The 15000-nt window shown below is 38.1% G+C and overlaps 1 protein-coding gene across 1 annotated transcript in view; it reads left to right on the top strand.

The window, feature by feature from the left end:
• Nucleotides 1-15000, top strand: part of LOC115220554 (putative amine oxidase [copper-containing]) — an 83800-nt gene that overhangs the window by 68752 nt on the left and 48 nt on the right. The window contains exons 2-3 of the mRNA XM_029790701.2: nt 5417-7480; nt 14455-15000. The exon at nt 14455-15000 is cut by the window's right edge and continues 48 nt beyond it. Of these exons, the coding sequence (XP_029646561.1) occupies nt 5417-7480; nt 14455-14742 (2352 nt within the window). The 3' untranslated portion in view covers nt 14743-15000. The remainder of the gene's footprint in view (nt 1-5416; nt 7481-14454) is intronic.

The following is a 15000-nucleotide window of genomic DNA, read 5'->3' as shown; positions in this document are numbered from 1 at the left end:
AGCCCACTTGACTTTGTGCGTGAGTATTTCTGGTACTCCGTCGGTTACGACGACGACAGTTCTAGTTGATGCTATCAACGGAACAGCCTGTTCGTGAATTTAACGTGCAAGTGGCTGAGTACTCCACAGACACGCGTACCCTTAACGCAGTTCTCAGGGATATTCAACAGGACACAGGATGTGGCAAGGCTAGCCCTTTGAAATGCAGAAACTACTCATTTTTGCCAACTGAGCAGACTGGGGCAGCGCGAAATAAAGTGGATATCGAACTCAGGACCTTACGATCGTGGGCCGAATAATCTAACCACTAAAACACGCACCTTCACTCTGTACTTCGAGTTACTATATCAAACCTGTAAACCTGTGAGCCTGACCTCAAACTTTCCCACTGCGCTCAATTCATCAACAAACTCTAGAATTTTCCAGTAGCTGGATTGGAAAGCAGTATTGTAAGCTAACAAAATACTCAAGAGTATAGTGGTACTACTGCTAACATTGTTGAATTTATTGTTAGTGTTGTTTTTTATATACTCCATAAGCCAGGAGCTCTAGGCTATTTGAGAATTAAGTCTCTCATGTATAGACACACTGTATCGAAATACGAACTGCAAAACTTTTGATCTACCGTTCTTAATACCCAGGATGGTTTTGATAAAGCATATACATAATCAGAGCGTGCCACCCATAACCATCCCATCTTATTTGTTGACAATTTATTCAGGAGTACGTTGTCCACTCTGCCATTCCCTTTTTATATTAGTATGGTGTGCTTTGAATGGAATATGGTTGCTATTTCTGTGGTTTCCTAGTTGCCTCGAACGACATCTTGTAAATGATTGCTATGATGCCTTATTCATTCGGCCCTCATCATTTCCTTAATATTGTTAAACAGGAACTGTTATGACCAATTTAATAGTTTTAATATAGACCGCATGCCAATTTCTGTTGCCTTCAATTCCTTTTTGCCACTGGGCTACAATGGTTACTAAGTCATAGTATGCTGACTAAGTTTCTGTAAATGTCATATGTCTAAATAACGGCAGACTGTATTATAAATAGCCAAGAAAATGTGGGGTTTATGTACAACAGATAAGATAGAGTGGGGGAAAAAATTTACAGTTACACGTGACACTAAAATAACAATCAAACATTTCACTCCAAAACAGGGCTGAAAATACTGTCTCACGTCTGCACTTGATGCTGTTCAGCTGTAAACTGACGGCCCTATTTATTCAGCATCATCAAGTGAGGTTTTGATTGTGCTGAACCAGGCTGCAGCTGTAGACACAGTGAGCGTTATCAAATTCTCATACACTACCGAAACTAAACAAACCAACGGTACACCCTATACATGGTTGCTTGTACAGCTAGAATTAACAGCGGAATCCCTCTCAGATTAAACCTTAATTTTTCTCAAAATAAAAATCATCGCGTAAAGTAGTCCTTCTTTGAGCTGTGACCCCCTTCAGTCATGAATGACCATGGGATTGCACCTAGAAAGTTACCCCCCGAGACACAAGTCTGGGCATGGTTGTTTTCTGGAAGACCAGCATCACCCATGCATACCAGCCTCCCCTCTCCGCGCCACCGACGCTATCCTAGGGAAATGCAAAGGCTGATACAGCTTGGCACCAGTGACGTCGCAGCTCATTTATTAACGTGCAAGTGGCTGAGCACTCCACAGACACGTGTACCCTTAACGTAGTTTTTAGGGAGATTCGGCGTGACACAGAGTGAGACAAGGCTGGCCCTTTGAAATACAGGTACAACAGAAACAGGAAGAAAGAGTGAGGGAAAGTTGTGGTGAAAGAGTACAGCAAGGTTCACCCCACCCCTGCAAGAGCCTCGTGAAGCTTTAGGTGTTTTCGCTCAATAAACACTCACAATGCTCGGTCTGGGAATCGAAACCGCGATCCAACGACCGCGAGTCCACTGCCCTAACCGCTGGGCCATTGCGCCTCCACCCTCCTTTGAGTATACCTTAAAAAAAGATTTTGAAGGATGAGACACTTTGCGTTATCTGTTTACTCGATCAGACCTTCCCTAAGGCCCCACACTTGTTGTAGAGGGGATTTTGTGGTTACGATGTTAGTTTCATTACTACGGAATTTCCCATTCAATCCCACTGCGCGACGCCTTTGACATGTATATTCCACCATAGCCTCGGATCTACCACAGCCGTGTGCATATCAATCGGGTCGATAGAAACTGTGCTTAAGGTGGCGAGCTGGCAGAAACGTTAGCACGCCGGGCAAAATGCTTAGCAGTATTTCTTCTGCCGTTACGTTCTGAGTCCAAATTCCGCCGAGGTCGACTTTGCCTTTCATCCTTTCGGGGTCGATAAATTAAGTACCAGTTACGCACTGGGATCGATGTAATCAACTTAATCCCTTTGTCTGTCCTTGTTTGTCCCCTCTGTGTGTATCCCCTTATGGGCAGTAAAGAAATAAGAAACTGTGTGGAAGGAATCTTGTTCCTTTTTTAGGTGGTTGACTGTTTAATACTATCATCTAAACCTTTATCATAGTCAACTCTGTTGCAAATAATCGGGTCCAGTGTCTGCTCTTAAAAGATTTCTTTTAATTAATTGTGTTTAATTATATTGCCTGTAATTTTATCACAAGTTAATCGCCTGAAAAGCCAAATACTTGTCGATACATTCTTCGTTTTGCTTTTATATCTGCAGAATGAATGTATCCCACTTGATTAATACAACAAAAAAATCCATCTTACAAACTGGAAATATTTTAAAATCTTGAAAAGGGGGCAATGAAGAATTGCAAAAGGAACAAATATATAAAAAGGAAGTTAATAGAACAAAAATTTAAAACATTGTGAATGCATACCACCATTTGTGAAATACAGGATTTGTTAAGAGTTTCTTTCTCCTCATTTGTCTTTTTTTTAGAATGGTTTTTCTTTCTCTAGTTTAAAATAATCCTCTAATAACACTTTCCTCGAATTTTGTTTTAAAAATAAACTTGGAATGCCTTCAGGTAACGATGCATATTTTGAAAATCTTTGATTACCCTTTATTAGAAGAAGGGAATCTTTCCCGAAATATTTTCATTAAACAATCTATGTAACGTACTACAATATATTTCTCTTTGTTTATGTTTACCAAGATCTCCTTACAAAACCTACCTAATTTCCCACTTGCATTGCTGAAAGGCTTTTTCAAACATTTAAATCATTTGCACATATTACAAGGCTTCAAGCAAATTATAATACACATTTAAATTTCGATTTGTTTTTCATCTATATATTTTGAATACATTTCACATCAATAATTTTTCGTATTTTAATTTATCCTTCTTTGATAAGAAATACAACGTACTTAATCTGTCAATAAAACTTTAAATAAATGTTTAATGACGCATTTGCTCAACGAATAAAAGTTTTCAAAATGTTAACTGGTGTAATTATTCTGACGATAAAATCTTTAAGTAATTTAGTAACCAATTTACGAATAAAAAAAGAAGCTTGCGAATTTATCGCCGACGTATTAGGCACAATATGTAAATTATCTTACGACAAAACTACAGGCTATGTATGTTACTGCTATGAACTTTTCGGACACCGTCCGTCTAAAAATAAGTTCACAGGCGCTCTTCTCTTCTGGGTAAGTCACTTAAACTAAAGGCACTGTATGTAAAACAGTATGAATATTCATAAAATTAATTGTAATAAAATTTCAGATGGGCTATTTACGTACAATTGACGTCCTGTAGTACATCATATTACATTATACAGTTATGTTTTTAATTACTCACCCGCTTATTTTCATGATGCATACAAGTTGCTATGGAGGTAGATAATTTAGATTTTGGATGGAGAAAAAAGTTCTTATATACACAACCTCAAATCTGAAAATGTTCCCTATACCCTATCCTGGACCATCGTAAATGAAGCTTCCCCATACAATGCAGACATCGGTATGTGTGAATTATGTTTAAGAGAATCGCTAACCATCCTTCGACACCACAACTCCTCTAACTTAAAAGATTCTCAAATATAATACTTTCATGTAAACACAGGTTCTACTCATCATTTGCCCATTTTATTAAATTTATATAATCCCATATCTATAAGTATCCTTAATTAAAATTAACCTTGAGGTACGACAAGGTCAGCCAAGCAACTTAGATCTCAACTAATATCATCCTTCTCATTAAGCTATTCCTACTCATTGTTACCTTTGAAAATTCATCTAACCCACTATATCCCACCTCCTTTATAGCTTCCCCACCCTCACAAGTGGTATTCTTTCCCTTCTTTCATTTCTCCTCTTCAACCAAAAGCAGTTAATATTACTCCACTCTATTGGATACTAACCTGTCAGCATCTCACTCCCTCTCTATTCACCTCCCTCTAATCAATTTCAAACACCTCCATGAAGTGGAAACGCCCCTCCTCACCTACTCCAAAGAACTCCAAGGTCATTTCATCTGCAGGGAAGGTGATTTGTGGGGTGCAAAAGGCATTGTGTTTATTGCCTATCTCTAAAAAGGTCACGCCTTCAATGGAGAGTACTATACTAACTTGCAGAGGCATTTACGAAAGGCTATCAAGACCAAACTCCAAGAAAAACGAACGAAAGGGATCTTGTTTCGTCAGGACAATGCTCCAGCATACAAACCATTAGTTTCAATGGTTGCTGTGCATAACTGTGTTGAACACCGACCCTATTCTCCTGATTCGTCCGCAACTGACTATCATCTGTTCCCCAACATGAAAAAACACTTGGATGGGAACCAGTGTCGCTGTGAGGATGAAGTCATCTACTGTTGACATTTTTGACCAACATAATTAAAGCTTCCTCACCAACGGAATCCAAGCACATCAATGGAAGAAGTGTAGAGATAGATTGACAGACAGACAGGAGGTGCACGGCTTAGTGATTGCATAAATTACAAAGGGAATAAATTACAATATTTAATGTGAAAGACGCAGCCAAATGACAGAAAGTGATTAAATGCTAAACAGTATTTAGTTTATTGTTGTATTTAGGAATGGTTATTTTGACAGTTTAGCCAATAAAAACACACGCACTATATATTTGGTGTGTTACTTTGCTTCAGCATTATTTATTTTTTGCATTAATCTTAATCTTATTTCGGCAAGAGTTCTTTCGTCACACTCCTGTGACCGCATCAGTGGTCCTTTGCTTTCTTCTTTCTTATTTGTGTGTCTCTCCTTACTAACCGTCAGCCATTTTGTATTTCTATTGTATATGTCTTCATTTGAGCATGCGTATATCTCTATGTATTTAGTTTCTTCTATTTCGGAGTTCAAATCTTGTCCAAGTCGGGATTAAATCGGTTATCCCCTATATTCTATGAATTTATGATATACTATCAACTCAATTCCACACTATATTCTTGAATAACGTTTTTTTTTTTGTTTTGTTTTTCAGATGACGGAAAAAGAATGTAATTGGAAACTATGCGGTTCTGTGTTCTTTGTTTTCACACTTGGCCTAATTGTAGGCTTTGTGACATTTTCAATTCTGTCAGTGATCGAGTTAAAGCGATTACGTGCTGAAGTGTGTAACGAAGGTCTTGCCAGTTATATAATCGCTAATCCAGAGAAACCTGTAATATTTGCGGATTTATCACCCAAAGAAATACGTTCAGTATTCGATTACGTTAAAAACCAGTCCGATTTAAATATCGTGCATCCAGAGAAAGTCAACAGTATTAATGTTAGTTACGTGAATAATATCGAATTAATGTTACCCAAGAAATCTGAAGTTGTTGCTTATTTAGAAGGTAGGGCTGGACAGCCGCAAAGAAACGCTAAAGTTGTTATCTTTCGTGGAGACAAAAGAAAACCTGTTGTTGAAGAGTATAATGTTGGTCCCCTACCTGAGCCGACACAGCATACCTTACAAACAACAGTCCCATTTTCTTTTAGACCTGCTAGCGAGACAGAGTGGCTCGTTGAAAACGACCGATTTATTTATATATTAGAACGAGATTTGGGTAGAATAATGAGAGAAAGTTACGGTTCTTCTTTGTTAAACTGTGGAGCCCGATGCCTGACATTCTATTTGGCAACACCTGTTTCTTCTACCATTACCAGAACCGAAGAAAGACTGAAGTGGATCATGCTTTCCTATCAGATGGAATATTCTTCTCTCTACCCTTTGGACATGAATATTTTATTGGATTTAACAGGGAACAATCCGACGGATTTCTCAATAAAGGCAATTTGGTACGAAGGGCAACTGTTCAAAACTATCACAGAATTTGTTGACCGTTATCAAAACGATCCATCTGTTAAAAAAGTGCGGAGGAAATTTCCTGTTAAGAATGGAAACTTATTTTCTACAGCAAATTTACGAGGCGAAACCTTTCCAACTACAGGTCAACGCCGTGTTTACCAAACAGAGCCAGACGGTAAAAGGTACCGGATTGTTGGGTCAGAAATTGAATATATGAAATGGAAATTTATCTATAGACTATCCCCAGTTACAGGGCCTCAATTATTTAATATACGCTATCAGGAAGAACGAATTATCTATGAACTTAGTCTCCAAGAAGTAGCTGTCCATTATTCAGGACAAAATCCAGGAACAATGCTTGCCAATTATTATGATAGCTTTGCTATGTACGGCAGAACAAATAACGGTCTGATACCAGGTGCCGATTGTCCAGAACATTCTTTGATGATCCCAACTTACTATTTTTCTGAACGAAGTAAAGACATAGTTGAAAAGAACCCATTTTCAATCTGTGTTTTCGAACAAAACACTGGGATTCCTCTGCGACGGCACCATTCTTCAACAAAACGATCTGGAAGATTCTATACAGGAATGATGGATGATGTTTTAGTCTTTCGAACAATCACAACTGTGATCAACCGCGATTATATTTTTGACTTTGTTTTCCACCAGAACGGGGCAGTGGAAGTTCGTAGCATCCCCACAGGTTATATAATGGGGACCTACCCTAAAAGCGATGAAAAACGTTACGGTAATCACCTCCATAAACACTTACACGGAAATATTCACCAGTATTTATTCAATTACCGAATTGATATAGACATCAAAGGGATCAAAAATCGATTTGAAATGTTAAATATTGAAGGTGATAAAACTGACAACCGAAAATGGGGAGGTGAAAAATATTATTATCAAAATAAATTTAGGAGAAAACTTGTTTCTACAGAAAAGGAAGCTGCGTACAAATTTGACTTTTCTAGACCGAAATATTTAGTCTTTAGCAACGACAAATTTAGAACCGAACAAGGTATTCCTAGATCATATAGAATCCAAATTAATTCAATGAGCAAAGAATTATTACCCCTTGATCGCGGCACTGAACGAAGTCGATCCTGGAGTCGATACCAATTAGCAGTAACTGTCCATAAAGACAATGAGACTCGTAGCAGTTCTGAATATGTAACGTATGATGGCCTGAGACCACTTGTTGACTTTCAGAAATATATTGATGATGACGAGAGCATAGTTGATCAGGTAAGCATCTTTTTTCGATTGTAGGTAAATTACAAGATAAGCCGAGGTCTAATCAGACCCAAATATATCCACATTTGTTACTGTTTTACTGATTACATATAGCATTCTTTATTAAATAAATTTTGATTAATTAAAATTTCAAGGCGGCGAGCTGGCAGAGTGGTTAGCACGCCGGGCGAAATGCGCAGCAGTATTTCGTCTGCCACTACGTTCTGAGTTCAAATTCCGCCGAGGTCGACTTTGTCTTTCATCCCTTCGGGGTCGATTAAATAAGTACCAGATACGCACTGGGGTCGATGTAATTGACTTAATACCTATGTCTCTCCTTGTTTGTCCTCTTTGTGTTTAGCCCCTTGTGGGTAGTAAAGAAATAGATATTTCTCTCTTAACTCCCTCTCATCGTCTCTCCACCCCTCTCTTTCTTCTATACTTCTCTCTTAAGTTATATTTTACAGCAGATCTTTCACTTTCTGTCTGTCTGTTTGTCTGTCTCACTCTCTCTCGCTCCATCCACTTTTCCTCCTCTGGCTTACACACGCACGCACACGATCTTTCTCTTTCCCCATTCCTCTCTCTCTCTCTCTTTTTCTCTTTCTCTCACTTTTGTACTCTTTTTTCGCATCTGTCTGTTTCTCTCTCTCTCTCACCTCTCTCTCTCTCTTTCTCTTTCTCAAACACAAATACACACACACACTCACACACACTCACTCACACACACATACACACACGCACATACACTCTGTCTCTTCCATAAATTCTTATGACAGATCTTTCTCACTCGCTTTCTGTCTCTCTCTCTCTCTCTCTCTCTCTCTCTCTCTCATTCTTTCCACTCACTCTTCTTCCTTCTTTGGCTAACATACCCACTCCTTCTCTCTCTCTCTCTCTCTCTCTCCCTCTTTCTCTTATATTTCTCAACAAAACGCTTGTGTTTAACTTCCGTTTTATATATCTGATAACTGTCGTCTGAAACCAATCAATTCCATCTGCAGACAATATCTCGCAAAGATTATTTTCAGTTTCCTTATCTTTAGTTCTGATGAAGCGGTTAGGGCAGCAGAAGCTAGATTGTCGTTATTTTTGTAATAACTTGTTGTTGTTGTTGTTGCTGCCGCTGCCGCTAGTGTTTGTCTTGCTCTTGTTGATGTTACATTTGTTATTGCTGCTGTTTAGTCCCAGGACCCAGTCACTTCCCGGAAGTTTTGTAAATCTAGAACGAATATTGTGCAATGTCTTTACTTTTTATTTTGTTCATCGTTTTTTAATCTACAAAATTTTTTTTTTAAATCCCAAGAAATTTGAAATCTTGTAAATAATTTATGGAATCAAACGTTTTCGGATGCCATTTTAATGGTCAGTTGAAACAGATGTGAGAAGAACGGCTGCTACGTTACAGCAATGTTAGATTACGCAACATTTCCTGTGTTAAGACAGGAATAGCAACAATGATAACATGTATCGTAGCAGAGGAGACAGAAATGGTTATCTTTATGACAAAAATATGCCAATATTCTACGTCGATAAGGCAGCGAGTTAGCAGACTCATTAGCACGATGGGCAAAATGCTTTGCGACATCTCATTCGTCTTTACGTTCTGAGTTCAAAAGCTACTGAAGTCAGTTTTGCCTTTCATCCTTCTGGAGTCGAAGAAATAAGTACTAAATGAACACTGGAATCGATATAATCGACTTACCCGCTCCCCCGAAATTGCTGGCATTGTTTCAAAAATTTGAAACCAATATTCAACATTAATCACATTTTAATTATGCCAAAGTACAAAGTTACTCTGGTTTTCTTACCTAATCTTTACGTAGCTTTATAATAATTTCCAAAATTGATTTTTAATGTGTTCAATATTATAGAATAGTGAGAAAATCAAAGAAACTCAAATATAACGCTATTTTTGAAAAGTATTCCTTTCTTCCATTTATTATGATAATTTTGTGTTTGTTTAGTTTTTAAGAGTACATTTCATGTTCTGCAATTTTTTTTAAGGTACGACTACTTTTTTGCCTATATGCTTTCCTTGGCGAAGCACCTCTGTTTGTCAGAATTTGTGTGTGGAAAAACTTTTTACTAGAGATCGCAAAATGCGTGCCCAGTCACGTGTGTAACACCTCGGATGACTGCCCTATTAGCTAGAACTGGTGTCTCTGCCAAGAGAGGATTTCCGGAGGCACACCCTCAGTCACACTCAGTTGTCCTACCTAAAGAGACCAAATTATTGGTTTTTGACAAATCGTGGACACTTCTTCCTCTTTGCAAACATTTAGTCTGAACAGTCAATAAAATCTCAATAAAATATGAATCACGTTCAATCCCCTATACAGTTATTCGTATATGTATGTATGTATGTATGTATGTATGTATGTATGTATGTATGTATGTATGTATGTATGGATATATGTATGTATATATGATGCACTGTTCCAAAAGTCCCAGTTGTCCCATCTAGAGTGAGGATCATGTCAACAGCTTGTGATTCAAGGGCCCACAGGTATTTAATACCTTGCCAAAACATCTGGGGGATCTTCATGGAGTGGGGGTAGATGTTTTCAAGAAACAACTTCACCTCCTGTTGTTCAAGGTCCCACATGAACCAATATCAAAACTGGAGACGCAAAAGAGGGCAGCAGTGTCGAACGCCCTTCTTCACCAAAAGCTAATCACTTAAGATTAGCCATTGAAGAGGTGATTACAGTGGCGGTGCCCCAGCATGTCCACAGCCTTCGGGCTGAAACGTATAAAAGAACAAATGAATAAAAGCGCGCGCGTGTGTGTGTGCGCATGTCCGTGGACTTCTGGCCAACCTGGCTGATGCACATCACTCCTTGCTAACACTCAAGTAACACATCCTGCTCCTCGCTGACACCAATCTTTCACCTTCTTATCTTTCGTTTTCATCTATTTCAAATTCTAAATTCCAACTTCATGCTGAAAGTTACTTTTGTGCTTTTTCAAGACGCTCGCTTCCTTCAACTATTCACTGCCACGTGCCTAACAGAGACGAGACTTGTCATTTTGATTCAGACTATATCTCCCTCATTCCTCCTAGATTCACGCGCTGATTCGACTGTTCTTCAAAATCTGCCGGCCCTCTTCCATCGTGGATCTCTACCTCACTTCCCCCAACGTTTTTAACTCATTGTCTTTGATTACTTCAATATTCGCAACTGTTTTCAGTTCTCAACTTCACTCTGACGCTTCTAATGTAGAACAGAACCATTTACCTTTTTTTTAATGCTCTTCAGTAATTAATATCATCCACTCCACAAGGTCCTGATCGACACAAAGACACTCAAAATATCTTTAAATCCCTTCTCAACCTCCAAATCCAGTCGCCGTCGAACTACCATTGTCTCTACATCCATCAGATACTTACCGTATATCCACTTCCAACGCAACCCCCACGTCCTTAACACCTGTCTCATATACACAAAACTCACCCTATCGCCATAAGCTCCACCATCCCCCCAACTTAAGCTACAGATCATCTGTGTCATCTCTAAACCTATTCTACTACTACTACAACATCCACTGCTCTTAACTATGAAGTTAAAAATCAAGACCACTCATAGCCACTGGTTTCTTTATCTCCTATCATATTTAATGTAACTCAGTCGTAAACCCTCCACTAATCCTTCTCCTGCTCTTGTTCTCCTGGTAGACATCGATCTGAAGCTATAAGAGGCAAAACGCAAACGTATTGATCTCGTTACTATGGGAGGACCTCATAAATGCAGTACCACCTCCAGTGTGCATGAGCATGTGTGTAGTGTACATGGATATAGTGTAGTGCGTAGTGTACATGTGTGTAGTGTACATGGATATAGTGTAGTGCGTAGTGTACATGTGTGTAGTGTACGCTATACTACAGTTATACACTACAATACAATTATAAGGCTTGAAGGATTGAAGAATTGGGAAGATCCTCCTACACTTGATTAACTTGTACCATAAATTCCAAGTCACTATGTTCTCCAACCCTATACTTTACGGTCTAAGGGAGATAAATGTTTTTATAAGTTTACTTCTCTCTGATTACTTTTTCGTTTTCCGGTATTTTAACCTTCCACTTTTTCTATATATTTCCTTTTTGCTTTTTCTCGTCTGTCTTTTCATTCAATTTTTAATTCGTTATGCCATGTGGGCTGTGCCAGATGACTGTACCGAGATGTCAGACGTGTTATAAAACTGTTTGGCATGTTCTCAGTACAAGAGATTATTAGTAGCACATAAAACATGTATTTTGTCTAGTAAAGTGTGTGTGTGAGTAATTGTAACTTAATCCATGATGTCATTAAGTACACCCAGTAAATCGAAGAAGACAGGCTGAAATAATTAGGGCTATAAATGAAAATTATTATCTATTAAGAAATATACTATCCATTAAGGAACATATTCTTTTCGTTGATAGAGGACTTTAAGTAACGGAAATAAAATTATATAAAAATAAAGTAAAATAAAACTATAATAAACTAAAGAATCGATACAATATCTGTCAGTTTATAAACTATCTTAGTATATAACATATATGTTAGTTCTCAAGAAATGTGCGTTATACGAGGGCAACTAAGGACAACACGGAATAAATCACAATCTTATTTTGACCTGAAAATAAAACTAAATATCATTTCTAAGGATTTCTGATAAACTTATCGCATTATCCCTTTGACATGAGTACTGGTCATTGAAATATTTGTCAGTCAGAGTTTACTGTCGTGAACTCGATCGCTTTTGCTAACAGAATGACGCCTAATTCATCTCTTTCTATGGCAATTTAGTTGATTAAATAAGAGGATCGATTAAATATGCATATCACAACATGCATCAACTGGGTTGCAAAATATATCCTTGATGACGTGTATTCATTCTTTCTACTCTCACTCTCCTCCCTCCCCCCTCTCTCTCTCTCTGTACATGTATAACAGGCGGGGCTGTTGTGGTAAGAAGCTTGCTTCCCAACCACATGGTTCCGGGTTCAGTCCTACTGCGTGACTCTTTGGGCAGGTGTTTTTTGTTTTGTTTTTTACAATAGCTTCTTGCCGATCAAAGCCTTATAAGTAGATTTGGTAGATGGAAACTAAAAGAAGCCCGTCGTATATAGGTGTGTGTGCGTATGTGCGTGTGTGTGTTTGTATCTGTGTTTGTCTCCACCACCGCTTGACAACCGGTGTTGGTGCGTTTACTTCCCCGTAACCTAGCGGTTCAACAAAAGGGACTGATAGAAGAGGTACTTTCAAAACCCTTCAATGCGATGCCCCAGCATGACTGCAGTCTAATGATCGAAACAAGTAAAAAGTAAAAGATATATATATATATATATCACCGTGCAAATGACTAAGGAAAATAGTCTAATAATGCGGCATATAATCCCTCGACAGTAAAAAGTAGGCTTTCCCCCACGCGTACGAGAAAGTCTATTTTTTCTGTCGAGGGCTTATATGCTGCATTATTAGACTATTTTCCTTAGCCATTTGCACGGTGATTGCTATAAGCTTTAAGCGTATAAACAAAATACGATTATTATTATTTACAGAATTGTAAAACTCGACACCGCTTAACAAAATCATTCGCACTGATATATATATATGTACATATATATGTATATACATACATATATATATATATATATATATATGTGTGTGTGTGTGTGTGTGTGTGTGTGTATGTGTGTGTGTGTGTGTGTGTGTATAAGAAAGATAGCCGCTAGTCACGTGTGAGCAACCACAGAGTCGTTCCTGCTCGAAAAATTTTGTTGTTTCGTTTTTGCTTAATCGTATAAATTTCCGTGTATATAATACAAATTCGCAAACATTTTCTGAAAATTTCAAAAGAAAAAACAGTTTATGCGATGTTATATGGCGTGCGTAAAGCAGAATACCGTCAATATTTCATTTGGTTGCAGTTGACAATGCGCTCTCACGCACAAAATGACATCTTCCAAATCATCAAACTTTAAAACCCTGTAACTTTTAAAGAATTGTTCTGGAAAAAGTAAATTATCTCCTGAGATTCCGCGTGGAAAATTACATAAATACCGTAAATCCTTGAGTATAATCCACATTTTTTTCCCAAAATTTAAGGGTCAAAATCCCTAGTACGTACTATATACGAGGTTAAAAATGAAAATTATTTTCGAAGCAATGTCCGAGTCTCTATTTGCTGTCCGGCAATGTTTATTCAGATGCATTTTGTGATGTCGGGCGCGAAACTACCTTAAGCTAAGCCTGAAAGCAATGAAGTCATAAAAGAATCATCCATAACTTGCAATAAGCAACATTTATTAAACGTTATTACTGTTATTTCTTTATTTTCTGCAAACAAAATGCACAAAAAAAGCTACACGTTTGCATTATGTTATATATACAATAATAATAATAATGTCCTTGGCCTGGCATGCTACAGGAGGTGCTACCGTTTCGAAATAAACTCTATAGATACGGATATTCTGTTATACGGACTTGTTCGAGGTACGTACTGAGCGACGAAACCGTCCTGAATGCATTTGTTCAGTGTCCGGCTATTGCTACCTTGTGCGGTTATATCGTACAACTCCCGTCGCGTGTGACAAGTCTGCGTATTATACACAAGTTTTAGGTTTTTTCAGAGGTACAGCCCCCTAAAAATCCCCTGCGTATTATACTCAAGGGCGGACTATACTCGAGGATTTACGGTACATCAAATTTTAAACTTTTCACTAATTTAAAATTTCCACAGTTACAGCCGAACAGAAAATGTCCCCAATGTTTTTGTTTGTTGATTTTTTTATATATACTACTGAAATATAGCTAAATGAGTCCTTTTTACGTATCTACAATATAGGTTATACATATCCATATATATGTGTGTATATATGTATAGCCATCGTTAGTTTCTTGCATACATTATATAACCCGTTTCCTTCATTCTACATTCGGTCTTTTAGCAGATTCATTTATGTCTATATCTCTTGTTTTTAAAATCTTTTGTAGGATTTGGTAGTTTGGGTAACCCTTGGATCTTACCGAATTCCACACATGGAGGATTTACCGGTGATACCGACAGTCGGAGAACATCACAGCTTCTTTCTGCTACCGTTTAATTATTTCAATGAAGATCCCTCCGTAGGATCCAGAAACGCGATTCGTATGGAAAGGCTCGACGACGGGGAACTAAAAATCCAACGTTACGGAGTGTCAAACAAACAACAATGTGTTCCTAAATCATCTAAATTCGATGACCTTGTAACTAGAAACCCTAATTTGATGTTTGGTGCGTAAGAAACACTTCACTTTTCTTTGTGTATGTGTGTGTGTATAAGCGTGTATGTATGTGAGTGTAAGCGTGTATGTATGTGTGTGTGATTTCCTTCTAAGCTAAGCCTCGAACAGCCCTTGGATCAACATCAGTCTAATACCAAGAACTTCCTACTTCACATTTCTGTTGTCATATATCTACCGATACACACATACAGTGAGTGAAGGCGGTGAGCTGGCAGAATCGTTAGCACGCCGGGCGAAATGCTTTGTGGTATTTCG

The sequence above is a fragment of the Octopus sinensis genome, linkage group LG16 (genome assembly GCF_006345805.1).
Source record: "Octopus sinensis linkage group LG16, ASM634580v1, whole genome shotgun sequence".
NCBI lineage: Eukaryota > Metazoa > Mollusca > Cephalopoda > Octopoda > Octopodidae > Octopus > Octopus sinensis.
Note: the sequence above shows the minus strand (reverse complement) of the source record. Positions and strands in the feature narration are given on the sequence as shown.